General features: G+C 41.6%; 1 protein-coding gene across 7 annotated transcripts in view; it reads left to right on the forward strand.

Moving 5' to 3' along the window:
* Positions 1-19,974, forward strand: part of LOC149319171 (FERM, ARHGEF and pleckstrin domain-containing protein 1) — a 233,301-nt gene that overhangs the window by 197,432 nt on the left and 15,895 nt on the right. For all 7 annotated transcript variants that reach the window (XR_016280156.1, XM_089511190.1, XM_089511188.1 and 4 more), the window contains exons 17-21: positions 5,858-5,939; positions 6,876-7,113; positions 12,527-12,657; positions 18,103-18,171; positions 19,295-19,384. Coding sequence is in view for 6 of the 7 variants with exons in the window: in XM_089511190.1 (XP_089367316.1) it covers positions 5,858-5,939; positions 6,876-7,113; positions 12,527-12,657; positions 18,103-18,171; positions 19,295-19,384 (610 nt within the window). In the remaining variant the exon portion in view is untranslated. The remainder of the gene's footprint in view (positions 1-5,857; positions 5,940-6,875; positions 7,114-12,526; positions 12,658-18,102; positions 18,172-19,294; positions 19,385-19,974) is intronic.

Raw genomic sequence — 19,974 nt, forward strand, 5'->3', positions numbered from 1 at the left:
AAGGGGGCAGCAGGGGGGCCTTCAGTCAAAGTATTGGTGCACAAGAAATACAAGAAGAACTAAAGGCATTTAGGACCATGGCGGGGATGAGAAGTTAGACCATATGGTGGTGAGGGAGAAGCAGCGGCAAAAAGGAGCTTTTACATTTGAGACCCTGCTTAAGCTTTATGAATTTTGCCAGGACTTGGTTGGCAGGTTGGAATGCACTGCTACTCCTGCTTCCTTTTGTTGGACAGCCAAGAAAAGAGATAATAAAAGAAGCGAGGTTGTGTGGGATGGAGGATACCTTGAAGCTGTTTGGGTAAGGTATGTCTCTGGCGGAGAAGTGTCAGAGTTGATTCCAGAGTCTCTCTCGGATTGAAAGTCTTTCCTTATTGGAGAGAAAAGTTGGAAGCTGAATGAGACCAAGGACTTTATCACACGGGGAAAATTGGAAAGTTAAACTGGTCCCAATGCAGGGTCATCCAGGGCATTAGGGAGAAGTTTGCAGTTGATTTTCACATGATGCTTCAGACTCCAGACAGAAAATGAGGTGAATCAGGAAAAAAGCATTTTCACAAAACTACCGTATTTGCATTTCCACTTCATTTGCAAATTCACTCGCTTCACATAATGGCAGCAGTCTGAAACCAAGTCTTTAGGTTTCCCAGGGTTCATTGCTGTCCCTAGGAGACTTCTTCTTAAAGGGACACACACACACACACACACTTTCCCTGGCATAGCTCTTCTCCTTCCTCTTGCAGCCTCTGAAAGGGAACAGCTGGTGAGAGAAGGCAGAGGGAGAGGACGTTTTGTAATTCCTCCTGTAGAGGAGGGAGAAATGGAGGACATGTCCTGGAAAAGGATGACATATGGGAGTATCAGCCCTCGCTGGAATCAGGCAGGTTTATGGAGTAGCCCCCTCCTCTTTCTTTCTCTGGTGTGTGTGTTCGTAGTTTTACGGGAGTTTGCAAAGGGGAACCCTCTCAGCCTTCCTTCCTCTGAAACAGCTTGTGGGCAAAGAGGATTATCCTCCACATTTCCCTTCCCTCTCTGGAGTATATGTGTGTGTGTGCACTTGTGAGAATTACAGTTTGAAGCATGCACAAAAAAGGTATTTCCAAGCTAGCAACGGGGATTTGTCCTCATCCATCTGAAACCCAAATTCACACTCGCCACACTTTCTTGCCTAAGTAATGTGTTTTTAACATCTTGTTGTGCTCTGTGTGTGATAATAATTAGCAAATTGGCTTCCTTTTCCAGGATGCCAACACTTCAACCATTTTTGGGATGGAAGCACATAGGTTCCCATGTAAAAAAGTCCCAAAAGCATTTGGGGATCACTGGCTTAAAGGATTTGATTCTGAGTGCTAATTAGATAGGAGATTACCTAAGTATTGTATACAAGCTACTCTAAGTTCTTTAAAAGAAACTCAGAAGAACTAATGTGATAAGGGCAAAGCATAAAATATTATTTCTTTTTTAAAAAGAGGCTTACTTGAGAGATTGAGGAAGGCAGTTAGAAAACTGTAAGTGGGGAAGGGGGGGGGTGTTATTGACTTTTATAGTTTTTGAACATCTCTGCTTTGGCAGACTTCTTCCTGTATTTGGAAATTAGTTTTCTTGTAAAGATACCACAGATGCCTTATGATTTCCTGTCAAATACAGGCACAAGTGGTGATCAGATGTTTGGCCATACTGAGTTTGGGTTTTATTGTTGTCATGACAAATGCAATGTTTGGGAACTGAATAGATGATTGCTAATTATTTAAAAAGAAAATCCAAAGCCCATTCATTTACCAAGAAAAATGCACAGTGCAGAGTCATTTACTATCACTGTACATAGTCCTAGGTATTGTTGAGGGAGTGTTTTCTGTTTTCCTGGGCTGTTGTATAAATCTCCTAGTTTTTGTAGAGGAAGGGTCATGTTGAGTGTGGAAATGTATACACCTCTTAAAGTAGTTGGTTGATTTAACATAACATTTTTGTGCAAACCTGCAATCACCAAGTTACAGGTTTATTTCAACATGGCATCTATCAACAGCTACCTGAGCTGCCCCAGTGCAATGCCCCCAGATTGCACAGGAGGCCTGGAGAAGAGCTGATGAACAGGATGTGAGGGTTTATGGCAAGGCTGGGGAAACTTTGGTTCTCCAGATGTTTTGCATTGCAGCTTCAACAGTTGCTTCCTCTTAGGTGGTCTAGCTGACACTTCCGAAAGCTGAAGTTCAAAATAACTGGAGGGTCAAAGGTGCTAAATTTGGAGGTGCTTTTTTGAACAACAGCTCACTCAACCTTCTGTATAAGAAAATTCAAGAGAATTGTAGAAATTACTTACATATCTGAAGAACAGCAGTGCCAAATTTTTTCCTTCTGGTCCTGTTTCTTTTGATCAGTCTAGTCAGTGATGCAACTTAGAGCTAGACTACTGTATATAGATCTGGTGCCCCTTAGCTTCCTAATGGAGTTGCTGTGTTTCCTTCCTTCCTTCCTTTCTTTGGACAAATCACACCTAGGATCTTGAGTTCCCTATTTGAACCTGTGGCCTGATATGGGCTCAGAGACGTTCAGGAAAAATCAAGAAACAAACTATTCAGTAAGTTTAAAAAGAGTGAGCTGCAACTCTTCCACCTGTGCAGCTGTCTAGAACATCACCATCATTTCTGCTTTTGTTGTTACCATCCTACTTATACTCCAAAATTGAGGCAAGATGGTGAGTGCTGGGGGAAGAAAAGTAGGGGCGAGGTAAGGGCTAGGTGGAGTGAAGGAGACAGAGCTACAGCAAAGCTACAATGTCCAGGGCCCTCTCAGTTTTTCCAGTACTACTGGGTCTGCTTGAAACCTACTTAGGGACCAGCATAGGTCGAAGCAAAATGACTCAATGTATGTGTGATCCATGCAGTTCCAAATTACATCTTCACCTGTTTCTCATCAAAAGAGAAATGTGCCCTAAGACAAAACAGTAAGAGAACCAAGCTGATAGAAAACAAACCACTTCAAAGATGTTGATAGAAAAGGGAAAGTGAGTGTTGTGTTGCAGACTGCTAATGATGAACATGGCAGGAATAAAATCCTTTTTAAAAAATAGGGAATTGTCATTCAAGTACATCATTTCACAACTGTAGGCATTTCCACCGCATGTTTTCATAAGTGGTATCAACCTTAAGGCAATAACAAACTTCATTGGAAGCAATCAGATCAAGAAAACCTTGTGATATGTTTTCCTTAGGGTCGCCATAAGTCAGAAGCAACTTGAAGGCATACTACAACGCTCGTGCCATATTAATATGTTGGTAATAGCACAGGAATTCCTTTTGGTTTTGTAGGGACAAATCCTTTCTTACTGGAAGACTTGCTTTGTGCTGCTTACTCACATTTGTTAGAGTATTTGAGGGGAACATTTAGGCATTGGTCCACTTTAAATAAACACAAAGCAGTTTAACATCATCCCTTGCTTCTGGATTTTTTGAAAACATCTGTTATGTAGAGATAACTCAGTAGCTATTTCTGTGTGGATGTTTGATCCTCCTCCCCCCCCCCCCTCGGGTTAAGAAACATAGGCTATAAGCAGCTATGTAATATGGATGCTGTCTGCAAATACACACGAGGGCACAAGGAAGTGTGTGAAAAGTCTTAGTTTTTATCTTAAGCCATGCATGCTTCTAAGACTTTGCTTTTTCCCACTACATGGGAATTGTGGTGATTTAAACAGAGGGTTTAAGACTGAAACTCCCAGCAGCTCTAGCCAGTGGGGAGAAGACCTGGGAGCTCCTCTTCAACAACATTTGGGAGGCTAAGCAATTTCTGTACTGCAGTCATAAGAAAATGTGTTTGGAGAGTGACCCTGTTGAAATAAATGGGGAACAAACCCTGATTGAAAATGTACTTCTGCCTGCCCAAGTGAATGTAGGGCTTACTGTTTCTTGAGCTTCTTCCTTGTCCCGCTCCCTCATAATGCCATATTGTAATTAAATGCAGTTGGAGTCTGAAGTTGGACAAAGAAGATAATTGCAAGCAAAAGAAGAGGAAATCCTTACTAGACTTGGCTTTCATTTTTAGTACCAAAATATATTTCTTACCATCTTGAATAACCACCAGTTGCCCAGTGAGCTATTTTCAGTCTTCTTTGTGTATTTAGATTTTGGACAGCATTCTCCTCTGCAGTAAGGTGAATGTTCATCATGTGGATAGGACTGTACCTGTTTTGTCCAAACTTAGGCTATGATATAATGGAGGAAGATGCCACCCTCTTGCATTTGCTTTATTTGTTGTGGTCCACATTAACATATAGCCCCCCCCCCCAGAAGATACCAGTATCTTAAAATCTGTTACTTACTTGCTTCTAGAAATTTGAATGCTAGGTAAATTGAATGTATTGCTGCCAGGTTTTCAAAATAGCAATAAGGAGCCCTCAAAATTCATGAAATGCAGGGCTCACAATCAAAACGTTGCTGTTAACAAGTTTGTGTTCTACCTAAAACCAAATGGAGCTACTAATTTCAATTAACATAGCCTTGTGTTTCTCTGATAAAATCAACATATTGTCCACATTCATAAATTGCATAATGCATAAATCTCTGTCTTTATAAAAGACCCAAACCCCAAAATATAAGATTTGGAGGGGGGATTTTATATGTAAGGAAAAGCTTTCCAACCTGCAAATAGGAGACACCCCTTATAAGGGACACCTGACAAGCTTAATAGGATACCTAAACACAGCCAATGAAAAGGACAGACTTATTCTTTATTCATGGAATGAGTTCTGTGTGCCTAATGTTCCTGGGTTAATTTGAAGCTGTCATGGAGCATTCCTGTAAGTTTCAGTTTTAAGTGCTTTGAATGATTCCTCAAGTCTAGGTGAACTATGTCTGTGGCTGTTAAAGGGTGACTTCAAAATGTAGCAAGCTTTTAAAGAACACCCCTTGGGGAAGCCCATATTGGATGGGCAGAAGCTCATACTTTCTTGTTTCCTGGCCAAATGCCTGGATAGAAGAGGGGTTTCTGCTGAGCTTCCTCCCTGCTAACCCCTAAAGCACCCTCGTCATTTAATTTCCCCACCTGTGAGAACCACAGAGTAGGACCAGTTCCCCTTACATATTCCAAGGTGGATCAAGACTACCGACAGTAATCCTTGGGGACAATTCCAGTCCCGGGCGCCATTGCTTTTTCAATACAGAGGCAGTACACAGCATGTCAGGATGCCAAGGTGGGAATGAAGCAGAGAAATATCTCTCATCATTGCCATCCCTTCATGAAGACAATCAGAGAGAAGGGGTCTTTCAGGACTTCTGTGGCAAGGCAACTTATTCTTGAGTTTCCCATGCATGGATTTTGAAATGAATGGTTTTTGTCTGAAGATTGCTCAAGGGAGTTTGTCTATCTCTAGTTTCAAGCATGGGTTTTTAAGACTATCCCAGGATACTGTGGAGTGAAACTGTGAATCACACATTAAAAAATTTTCTGTTTTGTGTCAGTTTTCTTCCTCAATTTTTCTTTCGTGAATTATGTTCTGTTTTTGAGTCCAGGATATCATAAATGGTGTTATACACAATACTCATGAAATCAGTTACTTCTGCCCTCATTCTCAGGTTTTCTGTAGCTTGTAACACCTCACCCTGTCTGTCTTCAAAATGTAATAGGGTTATAAAACATATGACCTTATTTCACATATAGCATGAAGATAGAACAAAGTATGTACTCCATGTGAGAATTAGTGGTGCATTAAAGAAAAAGCATTCTAAATTCTATGATGCAATTGAGCATTTCCTTTTAGTGTGTGTGTGTATATGTGTGTGTTGTGTGTGTACTCTTCTCTAGCTCTCTGAGTAAGGATGCAGTCATAATGCCTGACTGACATGGATAATTCTATTGCTGGCAGGGAAGGCCGCTCTAATGCCCACTTGAAAGGAGATTACCAAAGAATTGGGGACGTTATGCTAAAGAACATTCAGAGTATGAAGGTATGAATTACATTTAGCCTTTAAACCCTGCTTTGGTGGGTGGCAGTAGTAGGCCCATGCTTACGTAGGCATATGTGTGTGCTGACTTTCTGTAGAAATGCTAATATTCATTAGTCAAAAGCAATCCAATGATTTTCTGTCCAATTGGACAGAGTGGAGTTTCTATAGGTGAAAAAAGTCCTAGACATCATAAGGATATTATTACTAAAATGTCGAGGTCACTGTTCTGCCAGAAAACACCTTAAGCATATGAAATAAAGCAGGGGAGGGGTAAAGATGCAGTCTCCAGGCTACACATGGTCTTGGGACATCAAAGTTCATCCCCAAAGCCCCCAAACTCAAATTATTTGAAAATTGTATCAATTGTGGGTGATTTTTTCACCTGAAAACCAGCCAAAAGCACCCTAAAACTACCCCAAATGTGGAAATTTTCTTTCTCCACTCTCTCTTAGTCACCCTAAAAAGCTAAGGCTGAAAATTGGCCAAAGTGGTGGGCCCAAAATCACATTATGTCACTTCAGGCATGCTGAATCACAATGGTGCAACCCACTAGAAGAGGGTGGGCAAGAAGCAAATATGGCCTCCGTCCCCACATCTGTAAATCCAAGAGCAGAGCAAGGAGAATTAATTTTAAGAAAAATGCTGGTGATTTCTGTAGAACTCTTGCATATGGTAGATGTAATGTTTTAAAACTTTTCTACCCATAGTTTAGGCAAAAGGAACAGAACATCTTCACATAACAGTCAAAAGTCAGGGGACAATATATTTAAGCTTCATAACCTTTTAAAAAGTCGGCAGGATATGAGACTTATGGTGGTCTGCTTTATTTTAAACTGCCCCAGTGCCCTGATTTAAAACGTAGCAAGCAAGTAGCAGCACAATAAGCAAACAATATGTTTGTCTCACATATTATCGCTTCTCTCTCTCTCTCTGTAGCACCTGACAATTCATATGCGGAAGCACAGTGAGGTTCTGGTTGAGTTGGAAAATGGGATCAAAAACTCTCGCAAGCTGGAGGCCTTATGCAGAGACTTTGAGATGCAGAAGGTCTGTTATTTGCCCCTCAATACCTTTCTTCTCAGGCCTCTGCACCGGCTTATGCACTACAAGCAGATAATGGAAAGGCTCTGTAAATATTATCCACCAAATCATATGGACTTCAGGGATTCCAGAGGTGAGTATTGGGGAAGATCTTTGTTAGGTGGTAAATCCAAGTCTCTTGGGCTGCATCTGCACTGCAGAAATAATCCAGTTTGGCACCACCTTAACTGCATGACTCAGTGCTATAGAATCCTGGGATTTGTAGTTTTGTGAGACATTTAGCCTTTTCTGTGAGAGAGTTGTGATGCCACAACAAACTACAAATCCCAAGATTCCACAGGATGGAGCCATGTAAGCTAAAGCCATGTCAAACTGGATTATTTATGCAATGCAGATGCAGCCTTAGTCCAAATCACATTACATGAAGATGTATGTCGCTGAACTCTGACTCCCCCTTGAGGCCCAGAAAAGCTGCACCAAGAGAAGGTGGTCTGGAGAGGGGGAGATTAAGCAGCGAACCCCCTGCACTTTCTCCATTCTAAGTGGGATTTGGAAACCACTTGTTCCAGAAGAAAGGATCAGATTTTAAAAGTGTATGTGTATGAGAACATGCAACATGATTGGATCCTGAATAGAAGCAATCCCATGCAGGACTACTCAGAGCTAAGGTCAGGGGTGTAGCTATGAGAGAATGAATTCTGTTTCCATCCCCCATGAAATTATTTTTACTTCCCAAATTTCTAGTATTGCACTAATTTAAAACTTCCATTGAGCATTTGGAAATACAGTTTAGGCATCCTAAGAAAAGGGCAGGCAAAGTAATCAAGGATATGTAAACACAAGCAGGTATAAGACTTCATGGTGTGAACAATTTTAAATTTCTCAATCTCAGGAATGCTAGAGATTTAAGATCTGAAGGGGGGAAAAAATCACTGGAGGAGCAGAATTCATATATGGAGAAGCAATGTCTTAATTTTTCTCCTTCCATAGCCACACCTCTGCAAAATTTCATTGGGCCTGAATAGCCGGGCCAAGTGAAGTGGCTTCTGGACACTTTAGAGACATGCTGTTTAGGTGATGCACACCTCCAAATTGTCCTGAGGCCACACTCCAGTATTTGGACTGGAGCAAAGAGGAGCCAGGATACCCAACTCCTGCAAGTTCTGACTGATTCCCTTGTCCACAGCCTGCCATGGGAGCAAGCTGTACAAACAGCGGGGTTCCAACCTGCTGTCAGCTGAGTGGGCTATTCTTTCATGCCTGTCTGCTCTGGCCCATAGTTTCCCATTCTGCTCCCTTTTTGTAAAAATTTGAGCAAAATGAAGACATGCAGGTAAATATGCCTGGTAATTTGTGCCTGACTGCAGCAAGATGATTCCATTGGTGGCAATGGGGCCTCAGTCACATTAGCCAAATGGATTTCTTAGGCTCTGCCTCTAGGAAGAGATTAAAAACAGGAACACACAGCACCAACAAATAATTGTTTATAGACATATCAGTTTAAGCTTTCAAGCTGCTTATGATATTTGTGGGCAGCCAGCCAGAATAATGTGGCAGTTGGTAAAATAGCTGAAATTTTAGATTTTAAATATAGAAAAAAAGCAAAATGTCTGATTTTGAAACAGGCCCAAAATACTGTATAATTTGTTTTTAAAAAATGCTAGGAAATGTGTGTACTATATTTTTTATGTGAACTGCCAGCCTTCAAGCTAACAATTACATGATGGGAAAGTTAAGGTTGTAAAGTTAAACAATCAATAGATATTAAACATTTTAAAAAATGATATGTAAAGAAGATATGAAGAACAAACAAAAAAAAAATCACACTATTAAAAGCCCATCACAATTAGCTCCAAACAACTTGATGGAAAAAGAACATTTTCACTTGTTGGAAGAAGGACAGCAAGGAGGTAGCCATCTTAGCCTCCCTGGGAAGGGAATTCCAAAGTTTGGGAGAAGCCACTGAGAAGGCCCTCTCTCTTGCTCCCACAAACAAGCCCAAGAAGGTAATGAGAGAGAAAGAGTGGTCTCTTGAAAATCTTAGAGCCTAGAGCTTCATGTTAGGGAGATTTAGTCTTTCAAATCATCTGGACTTGAAAGTGTTCAGATGCCAAAATTATTCACTTTACCATAAATAGTTGCCAGTCTTTCACCTTGGACTGAGACTAAATAACCTGTGTGATATGTCAAACATGTAGTGTGCAGCTCTGTTTCTTTTACTTAACATCAGGTATGCATAAGGAAGATTTCAACTTCTCTCTGGTGTTTATCACATGGAGGTTTTCTGGGGGTTTTGCGGCTCAGATCCGACGTGACTGCGGGTCCATGATGCAAATTCACGTCATAACGTGAATGTGTTATCAGACACGATTCCTTTCTATGGGCTCTCCTTCTGTGGCACTTCCGCAGTGATTCCAAAGTGACTCCTCATTTTGATGAATTTGAAAAAAAAGTGAATTCACAGAATTCGCTTCCAAGCTCATTTCAATTTCACTCCGAATTGGTCTGGTGTGGAATGCAACTTTGCTTCTGCTCTGGTACACTACCGCAAATCCCCCGGGTTGCAAATTTCCTATGATGTGTCACTGCAATTTCCCCCCATTTCCTTTTAGTGGTCCTTTCACTTTCATGGCAACCAAGAGGGGGCGTTGTTTGCTCCATTGTTGCCGGGATAAGGCTGAAACCTTTCCTGGGGGTTATTCACTTGTTAAAAATTTTCATAATATAACGTGAACTGGGCAGGACCCTGTTTTTCACCTTGAGCTTCCCATATCTCCTGTCTGCAATGGGGGGGGGGGGCTATGGTTTTCTTCCATTTCCTATCCCCCCCGCCTCAGGCGCACTTCTCGGCCGCTATGTTGGAGGAGGAGGTGTGTTTGTAGGGCAACTCGTTTTTTAAGCGGATCCCAACCTTTGTTGGGCCGCGACCCCCATTGCATATGAAAGTCCTGCCCGCGGCCTCCCTGATTGGTGCCTCGCAGCCGCGGAGAGAAGGAAAGGAGGAGGGAGGCCTGTCCCCGTCCCCTTCTCTCCGCGGTTGTCTGGCAGCCATGGAGAGAAGGGGAGGAGGAGGGAGGCCCAACCTCATCCCCTTCTCCCGCCGGTGCCTGGAAGCTGCAGAGAAAAATAAAGGAGGAGGGAGGCCCATCCCCATCCCCTTCTCCCCATGGTTGTCTGGCAGCAGCAGAGAGGAGGAGGAGGAAGACCCAACCCCGTCCCCTTTTCCCGGCGGTTGTCTGGCAGCCCCGGAGAGAAGGGGAGGAGGAAGGAGGCCCGACCCCCGTCCCCTTCTCCCCGCGGTTGTCTAGCAGCCGCAAAGAGAAGAGGAAGGAGGAGGGAGAACCGTCCCCGTCCCCTTCTCCCAGCGGTTCTCTGGCACCCACAGAGAGAAGGGGAGGAGGGAGGCCCAACACTGTCCCCTTCTCCCCGCGGGTGCTTGGCAGCCGTGGAAAGAAAAGGACAGGGTCGGGGCTCCCTCCTCCTCCCCATGGGTGGCTGTGCCAGTGCCGGCACCCGCAAGGAGAAGGGGAGGGGGGAGCCAGGGACGGGCCTCCCTCCTCCTCCTCTTCTCTCCCCGGGTGCCAGACAACCACTGGGAGAAGGGGACAGGGACAAGTCTCCCTCCTCCTCCTCCTCCTCTTCTCTCCGACCCCCGAGAAAGGGTCGAGTGACCCCCAAAGGGGTCGCAACCCCCAGGTTGGGAACCCCTGTGAACGTGAATATACAGATATGTCTGTCTGTCTGTCTGTCTATGTGTGTGTTGAAATTGCTGAAAAGCAAGGGAAAATAAAAAAAGGTGGATGTAGAAGATACAGAAAGATTCATGAGGCAAATATTCACGCAATTATGCAAAACAGGGTACATGAACTTGCACCCCTTTTCACCCCGGAAACGTACAAGATCACGACGCGTTCAGACCCCCCCACTGAGCATGTGCAAGGGTGCCGATTCGAATCGTTGAATCCCACTGGTGTGGTAATACAATTTGCACTCACTCCGCTTTGCTTGAATCCACATCATGTGACTTGCCTTGGATTCGGTTCCCCCTTGATTCGGAAGGGCAACAGAAGGGCAACCAGGTGTGATAAAACATTCACATTATAACGTGAATTCGCATAGCTGAACCAGGAGTCACCCCGGATCTCAGCTGCAAAAATCTCAGTGTGATAAATTTCTCTCACACACACACACATTTGAATTCTCTCTGCCATTTTGACTTTTTTTCCCTAAATTTGCCCACTGAAAAAGTTCATTTGACTCCAATAAAGCTGTGTTTCTGCCGATGCTTTCCCTGCCACTGCAAGTGTGAGAAGGGTGGACTTAGGAAAACAAATTGCTGGGAGTGTCCACATGAATGGTTCACCTGCCCACACGAATGATTCCAGTCAGGATCATTGAACTTATCATTAAATAGGAAAAAAAGGATGAACTTTATGTGAATAATTTACCATAATGCTGAGATTCCGCATCAGAAGATGTAGATCCAGCATGGAGCTGTGATATATTTCTTGATGCAGGCCCCCCCATAACCCACCTTTCATCTGCTGTACTCCACCCATAACAGCCATATCTGTGTAGGTGGGAGAGGAGGGAAACATAAAATGTTATCACACTAGCGAGATCCCACAGGAAAACAGTAGGAAAACAGGAGGTAAACGAGATTTAAAGTACATTCGAATTTAAACAAAACTTGCAAATTCAGGGAGTTTATCACACTAGGGGATTGCCCAAGTGAAATAATACGAAGTTAATCCGAATGCAAAGCAGAGAAAACAGGCAGCTTTTTTACTTTCGCATTGTTCTGAAAGTAAAAAGCTGCTACTTTGTGCTCAGATTAACATTACGTTATTTCACATTAACTGTGATGTTGTGTGATAAACTTTGGGCATTTCTGGGTTTTCTTTGCTTTAAATCTCATTTTCCCATGGGATCTCTCTAATGTAATAAACTCCATAGAGAAAAGGTAGGTTAGGAAGAATTTGGTCAATGTGGCATCAGAATGGAATTCCAGCCTCCACAACAACCCAAAAATTGGGTTATGACTATGTAAGATGGATTTAATGCCATCATAACTGATTAAAAATATGACAAAAATTGTGGAGTTTAGCCCACAAACCTCTGAAACCACTGAATCTCATGTTGTACACCTTTTCCACCCCCATTGCTCACTTCCTGCCCTATCTACTGAGAGGAAAGAACATCATTTTCCCCCGGAGATTAGATAAGAAATATGAGTGGTCAAAGGAGGAGGGAAACAACATTGGGAAATGTCATTATTTTGTTTGTCTCCATGATGTGTATCCTCTCCAGTTGCATGTTCTCTCCAGACAAAGATATGACCATTACAGTAGCAGTATTTTGCACCTGTAGATTCTGTGGATTTGTATCTCATTTTGACAAAACCTACTTGCCACAGGAATTGAAACATAGAATCTTGCATGTGTGATCCCTCAGGCATCTATTAGAGTGGGACCAACAGAATATTTCTCCAATACAATCAGTTTGCATCTCTTGTTGTCTTTGTTGTTGCTTCTTTCACTTTACAGCTGCTCTGGCAGAGATCTCAGAAATGGTGGCTCAGCTTCACAGCAGTATGCTGAAAATGGAAAATTTCCAGAAACTGCATGAACTGAAAAAAGATTTGATAGGCATTGACAATCTAGTGATTCCAGGAAGGGTAAGTGAAAGGGAAAACACTTGGGATAAAAGCACATTCAGTTTTAGATAAAAAAAACTGGTTTTGAAAATGTATTACTGCCTTTTGTGGGGAGAGGTTTTTTTTAATAAAAAAACATTCTACTCTTTGATTAACAAAAAATGAAGTAAGGATATTGTATAAACAAACAGCTGTTTGAGTATAGACCTACTAAGAAGTGCCAATAGGGTGATGAATTAAATGGCAGTATTTAGCTTGGTGCTCAGATTACAAGGATGACAAGGACACTAGGCCCTTGTACTAGTTTTCAAAGAAGTAAGTGTGTTAGTCTCTTGTAGCATAAAAAGGAAGAAGAAAGGGGGAAAGGTGCTGTCACATTCCCCCCCCCCCCCTCAATCCCTTCCTCCTCTTATAGAAAGCCCTCTTTGCTATTGTTGTTAGAAAGCTGTGGAGAGGCTGTGTCTTGACTAAAATCAAAGCTTGGAAAAGTTATTTTGGGGGATGTGTGTGTGTGTGTGTGGCAATTTGTTGCGATCCTGTGACTTTCATAGGCAAGGTGTATTCAGAGGTGCTTTTGCCAGTTGTTTCCCCTGAAATATAACCTATACCCATCCAAGTACTAACTATACTTGACCCTGCTTAGTTTCCAAGATCAGGTGAGGTCTGGTGCATTTATAGTATTTAGACCTACAACTCTCAAATTCCTCAACCAGCATGGCCAGTGGAGTTGTAATCCAAAAAAGTACATTTTCTGAGTAAAAGTGAGCAGCTTATAAGTTTCATAAAGGGGGTTTCCCTTGTTTCTTCACCGACCCAATATTATTAACTTCTCCTGACAGTTTGGCTTCCCATTATTTACTGACAGTTAGGCTACCAATTCATAAAACAACATAGGGTGCACTTCAAATTCAAGCAGTATACAGCATTCCTCATGTTCTCTGTCTTGGAGAAAGAAAATTTTCATATTATTAAGGCCAGATTAGAATTCTTCTTGCTAGCATGCCAATTTTGCAGGAGCAGAGCATATGGGATGTGTGATCTCTTTAAATGCTATCTATAGTTTGTGTCTTTCAGTTTTAAAATCATATATGTCTCATCTTTCATTCTTAAAATTGGCCTTACAAGGCATTCCCAGCAGTTTAAGATCCTACAATTAAAGACTAATGAGCATTAAAATGAATAAAGAAAAATAGCTGATGAATTAGTTTGCTATTGGAAATGTTGAAATACACAAAGAGGGTGATGGAACAGAAATGTCTTAGTTGCCTGCCACAAGCACAGAAAATGCCCATCCAACTCCCTTTGGCAAGGAGTTTCACATCTGGAGGACTGCCACAAAAGAGTTTTTTTTATTATGACCTTCCTAGCTGTACCTCTCTTGATGACAGAATACAGAGCAAAGTTTGAGAAGAGAGGTATAACTAACAGGCACGTTCAAGCAGGGTAAGATTGTCTTTTAAAATGTCCAGTTCATTTAGAACTTCATTGTTAGTAGTCAGCACTTTTAACTGGGGCCAGAAAACATTGGAAGCCAGTACAAATGGAACATGATGTTTATAATATGTTTAGAAAAGCAGACACGTCTATTTTTTCCAGACACAGCATTCTGGCTCAGTTGTAGTGGTTGTCAAACACTTTTCAAAGGTAACCCCACAGTCCATTCTAATTGTCTGAGCTAGTTTTTTGTGGGTTTTTCAGGCTATGTGGCCATGTTCTAGAAGAGTTTCTTCCTGACGTTTCACCCGCATCTGTGGCTGGCATCTTCAGAGAATGCTTGTCTGGAAAAAAGTGGCCTGCCATCAGCACAGAACAATATACATACAAATCACTCCTGCATTCCCAGGCTCACACACTGGATGGATGGATGGATGGATGGATGGATAGATAGTGTGAGCCTGGGAATGCAGGAATGATTTGCATGTGTATTGTTCTGTGCTGATGGCAGGCCTCAGGCTGGGGGAGGGGGGTAATGCAAAAGAGGATTAGTGTCTGCTAATTGGTAATCATTATCTGCTGGGAAAGCCCCTGACTCTGAATGGTTTCCCATATGCATTTGCTGAGTCCTTATTTTGCTATTCCTCAGGACTGGTAGCCAAATTTTGTTCACTTTAAGGGTTTCTTCTTTCCGGTTGAAATTATCCAGATGTTTGTGGATTTCAATGGCTTCCCTGTGCATCCTGACATGGTAGTGGTTGGCATGGTCCAGAATTTCAGTGTTTTCAAACAGTATTTTATGCCCAGGATGATTTGTAATATGTTCTGCTACTGCTGATTTTTCTGGCTGACCCAGTCTGCAGTGTCTCTCTGAAATTCTGAACCATGCCAACCACTACCATGTCAGGATACACAAGAAAGCCATTAATTTCACTTATACAGATGTCCACATTCAACACATGGACCTTAGGAAAATGCATTAAGGTGTGGGATATTGGGGGCTAAGAGGAGTAGAGTGTCTCTTTGAATGTGTAAAGCCCCTTCCTGCATGTAACACATGAAACAGATATGTTTCTCAGATAATGTTTCCGGTCCTATTTGAGAACAATCTCAAAAGCAAGTAGAGAAAATCAGAAAGACTGTATTTTCTTATTACTCTTTAATACTAATGGCTGACCTCAACAGGTAGCCATATGAAATGCCTCTGCGTGGACCCTGCTCCATACCAAAAACTGCACAAAGGACTTTCTCTTTGCTTCAGACAGTTTCAAACACAGCAATGTAAAGCAAGCACGTTATAAATAAATTGGACCTTGAGAACCGAGTAAAAAAGTCAAAGGCAGCCTGTTACTAGGGATTTGGGTGGGGGTTGGGAATCCACGTCCAGTTTATAAAAAGAGGAAAGGGGGGAAAGAAGGAATGTAATCCAAGTAGTATATTCCTTCTTTTTTTCTCACCTCTTCCTCCCTTTCTCCTTTTTATGCTGCAAGAAACTAACACAGCTACTGTTTTGAAAACTACTACAACAGAAAGTCTAATGAACAGGATACCACCACCATTAACAGATTCACTGGACAGTTTACTGGTGATTCCACCAGACTGATTGCTGCTAGTCTGGATGGACAAGCAGAATCAGTTTAGGAGGCAGAGCTGTCCCCCGTATCCCCAAATAGTGAATGTCTGCATCCTGAGATATCATTGACAATGCAATATTTCCTGTTCCATACTCTGTCTCTTTGTTGCTGGGAGCAACATGTGGAAGTGCTTGCATTTTTACTGTTTGCTTTGAGGTTGAACCAGTTGTGCTTATCACAACACTGGGCTTGCATTTGTTCAGTTAGGTTTTTCAGTGTATTGCTGATCTATCATGGAAGAAAGGAAGGAATTAAGGGATACCTTGTTCCACTCTGACTTAAGGTTTTGTTTTGTTTTCAGTGACATTGCAGCATCATAACGCTGTTCCTGATTTCTCTTTATTGTCCATTGCCATCTCTCTTATTTTTTAAATTGCATCCTAACCTTTAATGTGTGCATTTCTTCTCTGCCTTTTTCAGTTTCTGGGTTCACAACTGGAAGTTCAGCATACCACTTTGTTGGTCTATAAAGTCCTGTTTACTACCCCCATCTTATATAATGGGACTTAAGCATCCATGGCTTGAAAATACACCCCCCCCCCAAAAAAAAAAAAAAATTCCAAAAAGCAAACCTTAGTTTTGCTATTTTGTATAAAGGACAACATTTTACTATGCAATTGTATCTGATGGGATTTGAGCATCCATGGATTTTGTATCCATAGGTGCCCTGGATCCAAACCCTAGCGAATATTAAGGGCCCATTGTATATCTTAACTTCTGTTTTGAAACCTTCTGTCTCTTTGATTTATCACACTGGCTAAGATCTTACATAGTTTCAGCATAGTGTAAACATGTGCCAGTGAAGTTACATTACACAATCCCTATATTGAATACCAATGTAGTTCAACATATATGGATAAATAAATGGTCAAGGTGCATGGCTGATAACCCATTGTGGAATTGCAATATACAATGTATGCAGGCAGTGCAGAGAGGCAGTGCACATTCATACACTCCTCTATGTATTATAATGTTCTGTATGTGTGGCAGTGCCAAATGCACAAGTCCATTATGGTATCGTCTGCTGGCTATGACTTTTGTTCTCTGCATGCATAGCATAATTCTTACACCTGGAAATGTCACAAACAGAATGCCACCCATAGTCTGCTATGCCAGTCTCCATGGGAAGGAGTTGTGTGGAAGTTTCTGTCCAAGAACAACTGGAGAGCTGCATGATTCTCATCCCTGATATACTAGCTCTTCTTTTGTATTCATTACATCTTAACTCCACAGCCAGAGCAGCTCTTACATATGGTTTCCAGATAGCTTACTACAAAAGCCCTTCAGCAGATGGATGGTTTCATGTGCTTTTGTAGGAGAATTGATATGTTATGCCCACAAAGAAAAAGAGAGGCAGTAAATGTGTTCTGCTTTCTTGTTCCTGTATGTGTAACTAACTAGAGTTTGGAAAATGTTCTCTTAAAGCAGCAAATTTTCAGAATCCCATCACCTCCACCTAAATGGCCAGCTGGTGGGAGTTCTTTAAGTTTTAGTCCACAAAGTAACTTTTTCAAATTCTTAATATAGGAAAAGAAGGATACTGCACTACAGGTGAATTGATTCAATTAAGGAAACTATGGGCCTGAGTTTGCAAGACTTGACAGGGCAATTGATAACCAGGTCTCTTGGAGGTCTCTCATTCATAGAGTTAACTTCGTAGTTAACTTGACAGCAAAGAACAACGATACACTGCACACACCAGTTTCTTAGCCAGTCACACCTTCCATTGCTTTTTCAAATGGCATCTCAAGGAATGGCTTATTTTATTTAAATACTGTTGAAGGATTGCTTGCTCACCACAGCTGATCTCCATCTCTGGTGTAAAGTTCTCATTGAATTGAGCAGACATTCTAACAGTGTAGGGAAGCTTCCTACAGTCTCTGCTCCTCCATAGAGCAGGCTGGCTTCCCACACTAGAATCACTCCTTCCAGAATCTATTGTATGAAATACCGGGTGTATCTACACTGCAGAATTAAAGCAGTTTGACACCACATTAACTGTCATGACTGTGCCCTACAGAATCCTAGGTGTTGTAGTTTGATGAGACATCAGAGCTCTCTAACAGACCAGTCTGAATACCTCACCAAACTATAAATCCCAGGATTCTATAGGATAGAGTCATAACCATTACTGTACCACAGATTCCTTCCATCTGATCTTGGAGTCAGGGTGGTATGGAATAGATGGACTTTGCTGCAGCTTCTTCACTGCAGAATTAACCTCAGAACCAATAAGTGGACCCAAAGGCAAAAGTGGATGAGCAGATATCACTTGGAGGTAGTAGAATTATGGGAGTGGCAGGCATAACATTATTAAGTCAGTTATACAATATAAATTACTCACAGACTGTTGTTTCTGAGCACTGATGCTTTCAGTTTTATGTCTCTTCGTACACAGGAATTTATCAGACTGGGTAGCCTTAGTAAGCTGTCTGGAAAAGGCTTACAGCAGCGGATGTTCTTCCTGGTAAGTGACAGGAACAACTTGCATTGTGTGTAATTAAATACAATACAATAAATGTACAATAAATGGCAAATGACAAGGAGAAAGGCATTCATGGAAGAAGTTGGCTGTGACTAGTGAAATAAACTAAGAAAAGTGTTTATTTTCTTAAAATCTGTTTCTTGAGTGAGAAAAATATAGGCCCAGCCAAATTAAAAATAAATAAACATTGTATTGGATTAACTACAGAAATGTGCAAAGCTTAACATCTCAACAAGCAAAATTACACCACATTCTTCACTTTTTCAGCTTTTGCAGAGAACATGTATATATGATTAAGAGTAAAGATGGTGGAAAGTTTCATAGGATGTGAAGTTGTTGTTTTTTGTCTCAGAGGTTTCATAGCAAGAAAAAGTGCACCTTGCTTTGGAAATTAGCAATTTAGCGAGGCCTGTAGTACATCTTATAGGGTTATGGTAACTTAGTGGTTAAGTCACCCATTCTGATGTTCAGAAGATCGGAAGGTTGGCAGTTCAAGACCCGAGTGCTGCATGATGGGTTGAGCTCCTGTCATTAGTACCAGCTTCTGCCAGCCAAGCAGTTCGAAAGCATGCAAATGCAAGTAGATAAATAGATATCACTTTGATGGGAAAATTACAGCATTCAGTGCAGTCATGCTGGCCACATGACCACCAGAGCAGTCCTTGGACAATGCTGGCTCTTCAACTTAGTAATAGAAATGAGCACTGCCCCCTACAGTCAATTATGACAAGACATTCATACACCTTGGAGAAATAAGATACTCACAAAACTATGCATGCATTTAAAAATGCATCTGGCTAAAAATGTGGACAGTTTAAAATGCACACAAAACACTATTCCATAGAAAATTCATAAACAGGCTGAGCAGCCCTTATCTGGAAATACAAAATCAAAACAATCCAGAATCCAAAATAGTCCACATGGGTGGCTGAAACAATTACAACTTTGCTTTCAGATGGTTCAGTACACACAAACTTTGTTTCATGCACAAAATTATTTAAAATATTGTGTATTCAGGCTATGTAGATAAGCGCCTGATGAAGAACAAAGATAGCTAAATGAAGTGACTAGGTTTGCTGTACTTATTCTTTTCTTTTGCCTGTAGTTCAATGATGTCTTGCTGTACACAAGCAGAGGCCTAACAGCATCCAATCAATTTAAAATCCATGGTCAGCTCCCACTCTATGGTATGATGGTAAGTGCACATAGAGTTGAGCCTGATGCTTGATTACTGTCACTGTTGGATTATCTGAAACTGCAAAAGGTTATGGTTAATATGAGCATATATGAAGCATGGAATATCTCATATTTTGAGATGCAAGTGAGAAATAAGAATGAATAAATTAAGTGTAGCATGCTGACCTAAGGCAGTAGTTTTCAGCCTTTGGCCCTTCAGATGCTTTGGATTTCATTTTCCAAAATCCCTGACCTAACTATACTGACTGAGCCTTTAGGTCATTGAAACCCAAAACATCTTGAGAAGCACTTGTCTAAAGGACTGAGTGGCTTGAAAAATTAGTCAATCTGGATTAAGTCACAGCCATCCTTTTGATTGGTAGGAATTTGCGTTGGTGGAAACAGTTGCTTCATTGATTGGGAACCATGTCAAATTAATGGAAGGACCCTGGCAAAGCATAGAAGTAGATTATTGTTTAGCAGTCCTTTCTAATGGAAAGTGTGCCTTTAATTTCATATACACTACTGGAACAAAATTCCCTGTAGTTTATTCTATTTCTGCCTTGGAGATTACCTGTAGGGCTGCCAGCGGTGTGCTAATACAATTTT

Source organism: Sceloporus occidentalis, unplaced genomic scaffold (assembly GCF_023333645.1).
Source record: "Sceloporus occidentalis isolate IW3139 unplaced genomic scaffold, rSceOcc1.0.p SCAF_2, whole genome shotgun sequence".
NCBI classification, from domain to species: domain Eukaryota; kingdom Metazoa; phylum Chordata; class Lepidosauria; order Squamata; family Phrynosomatidae; genus Sceloporus; species Sceloporus occidentalis.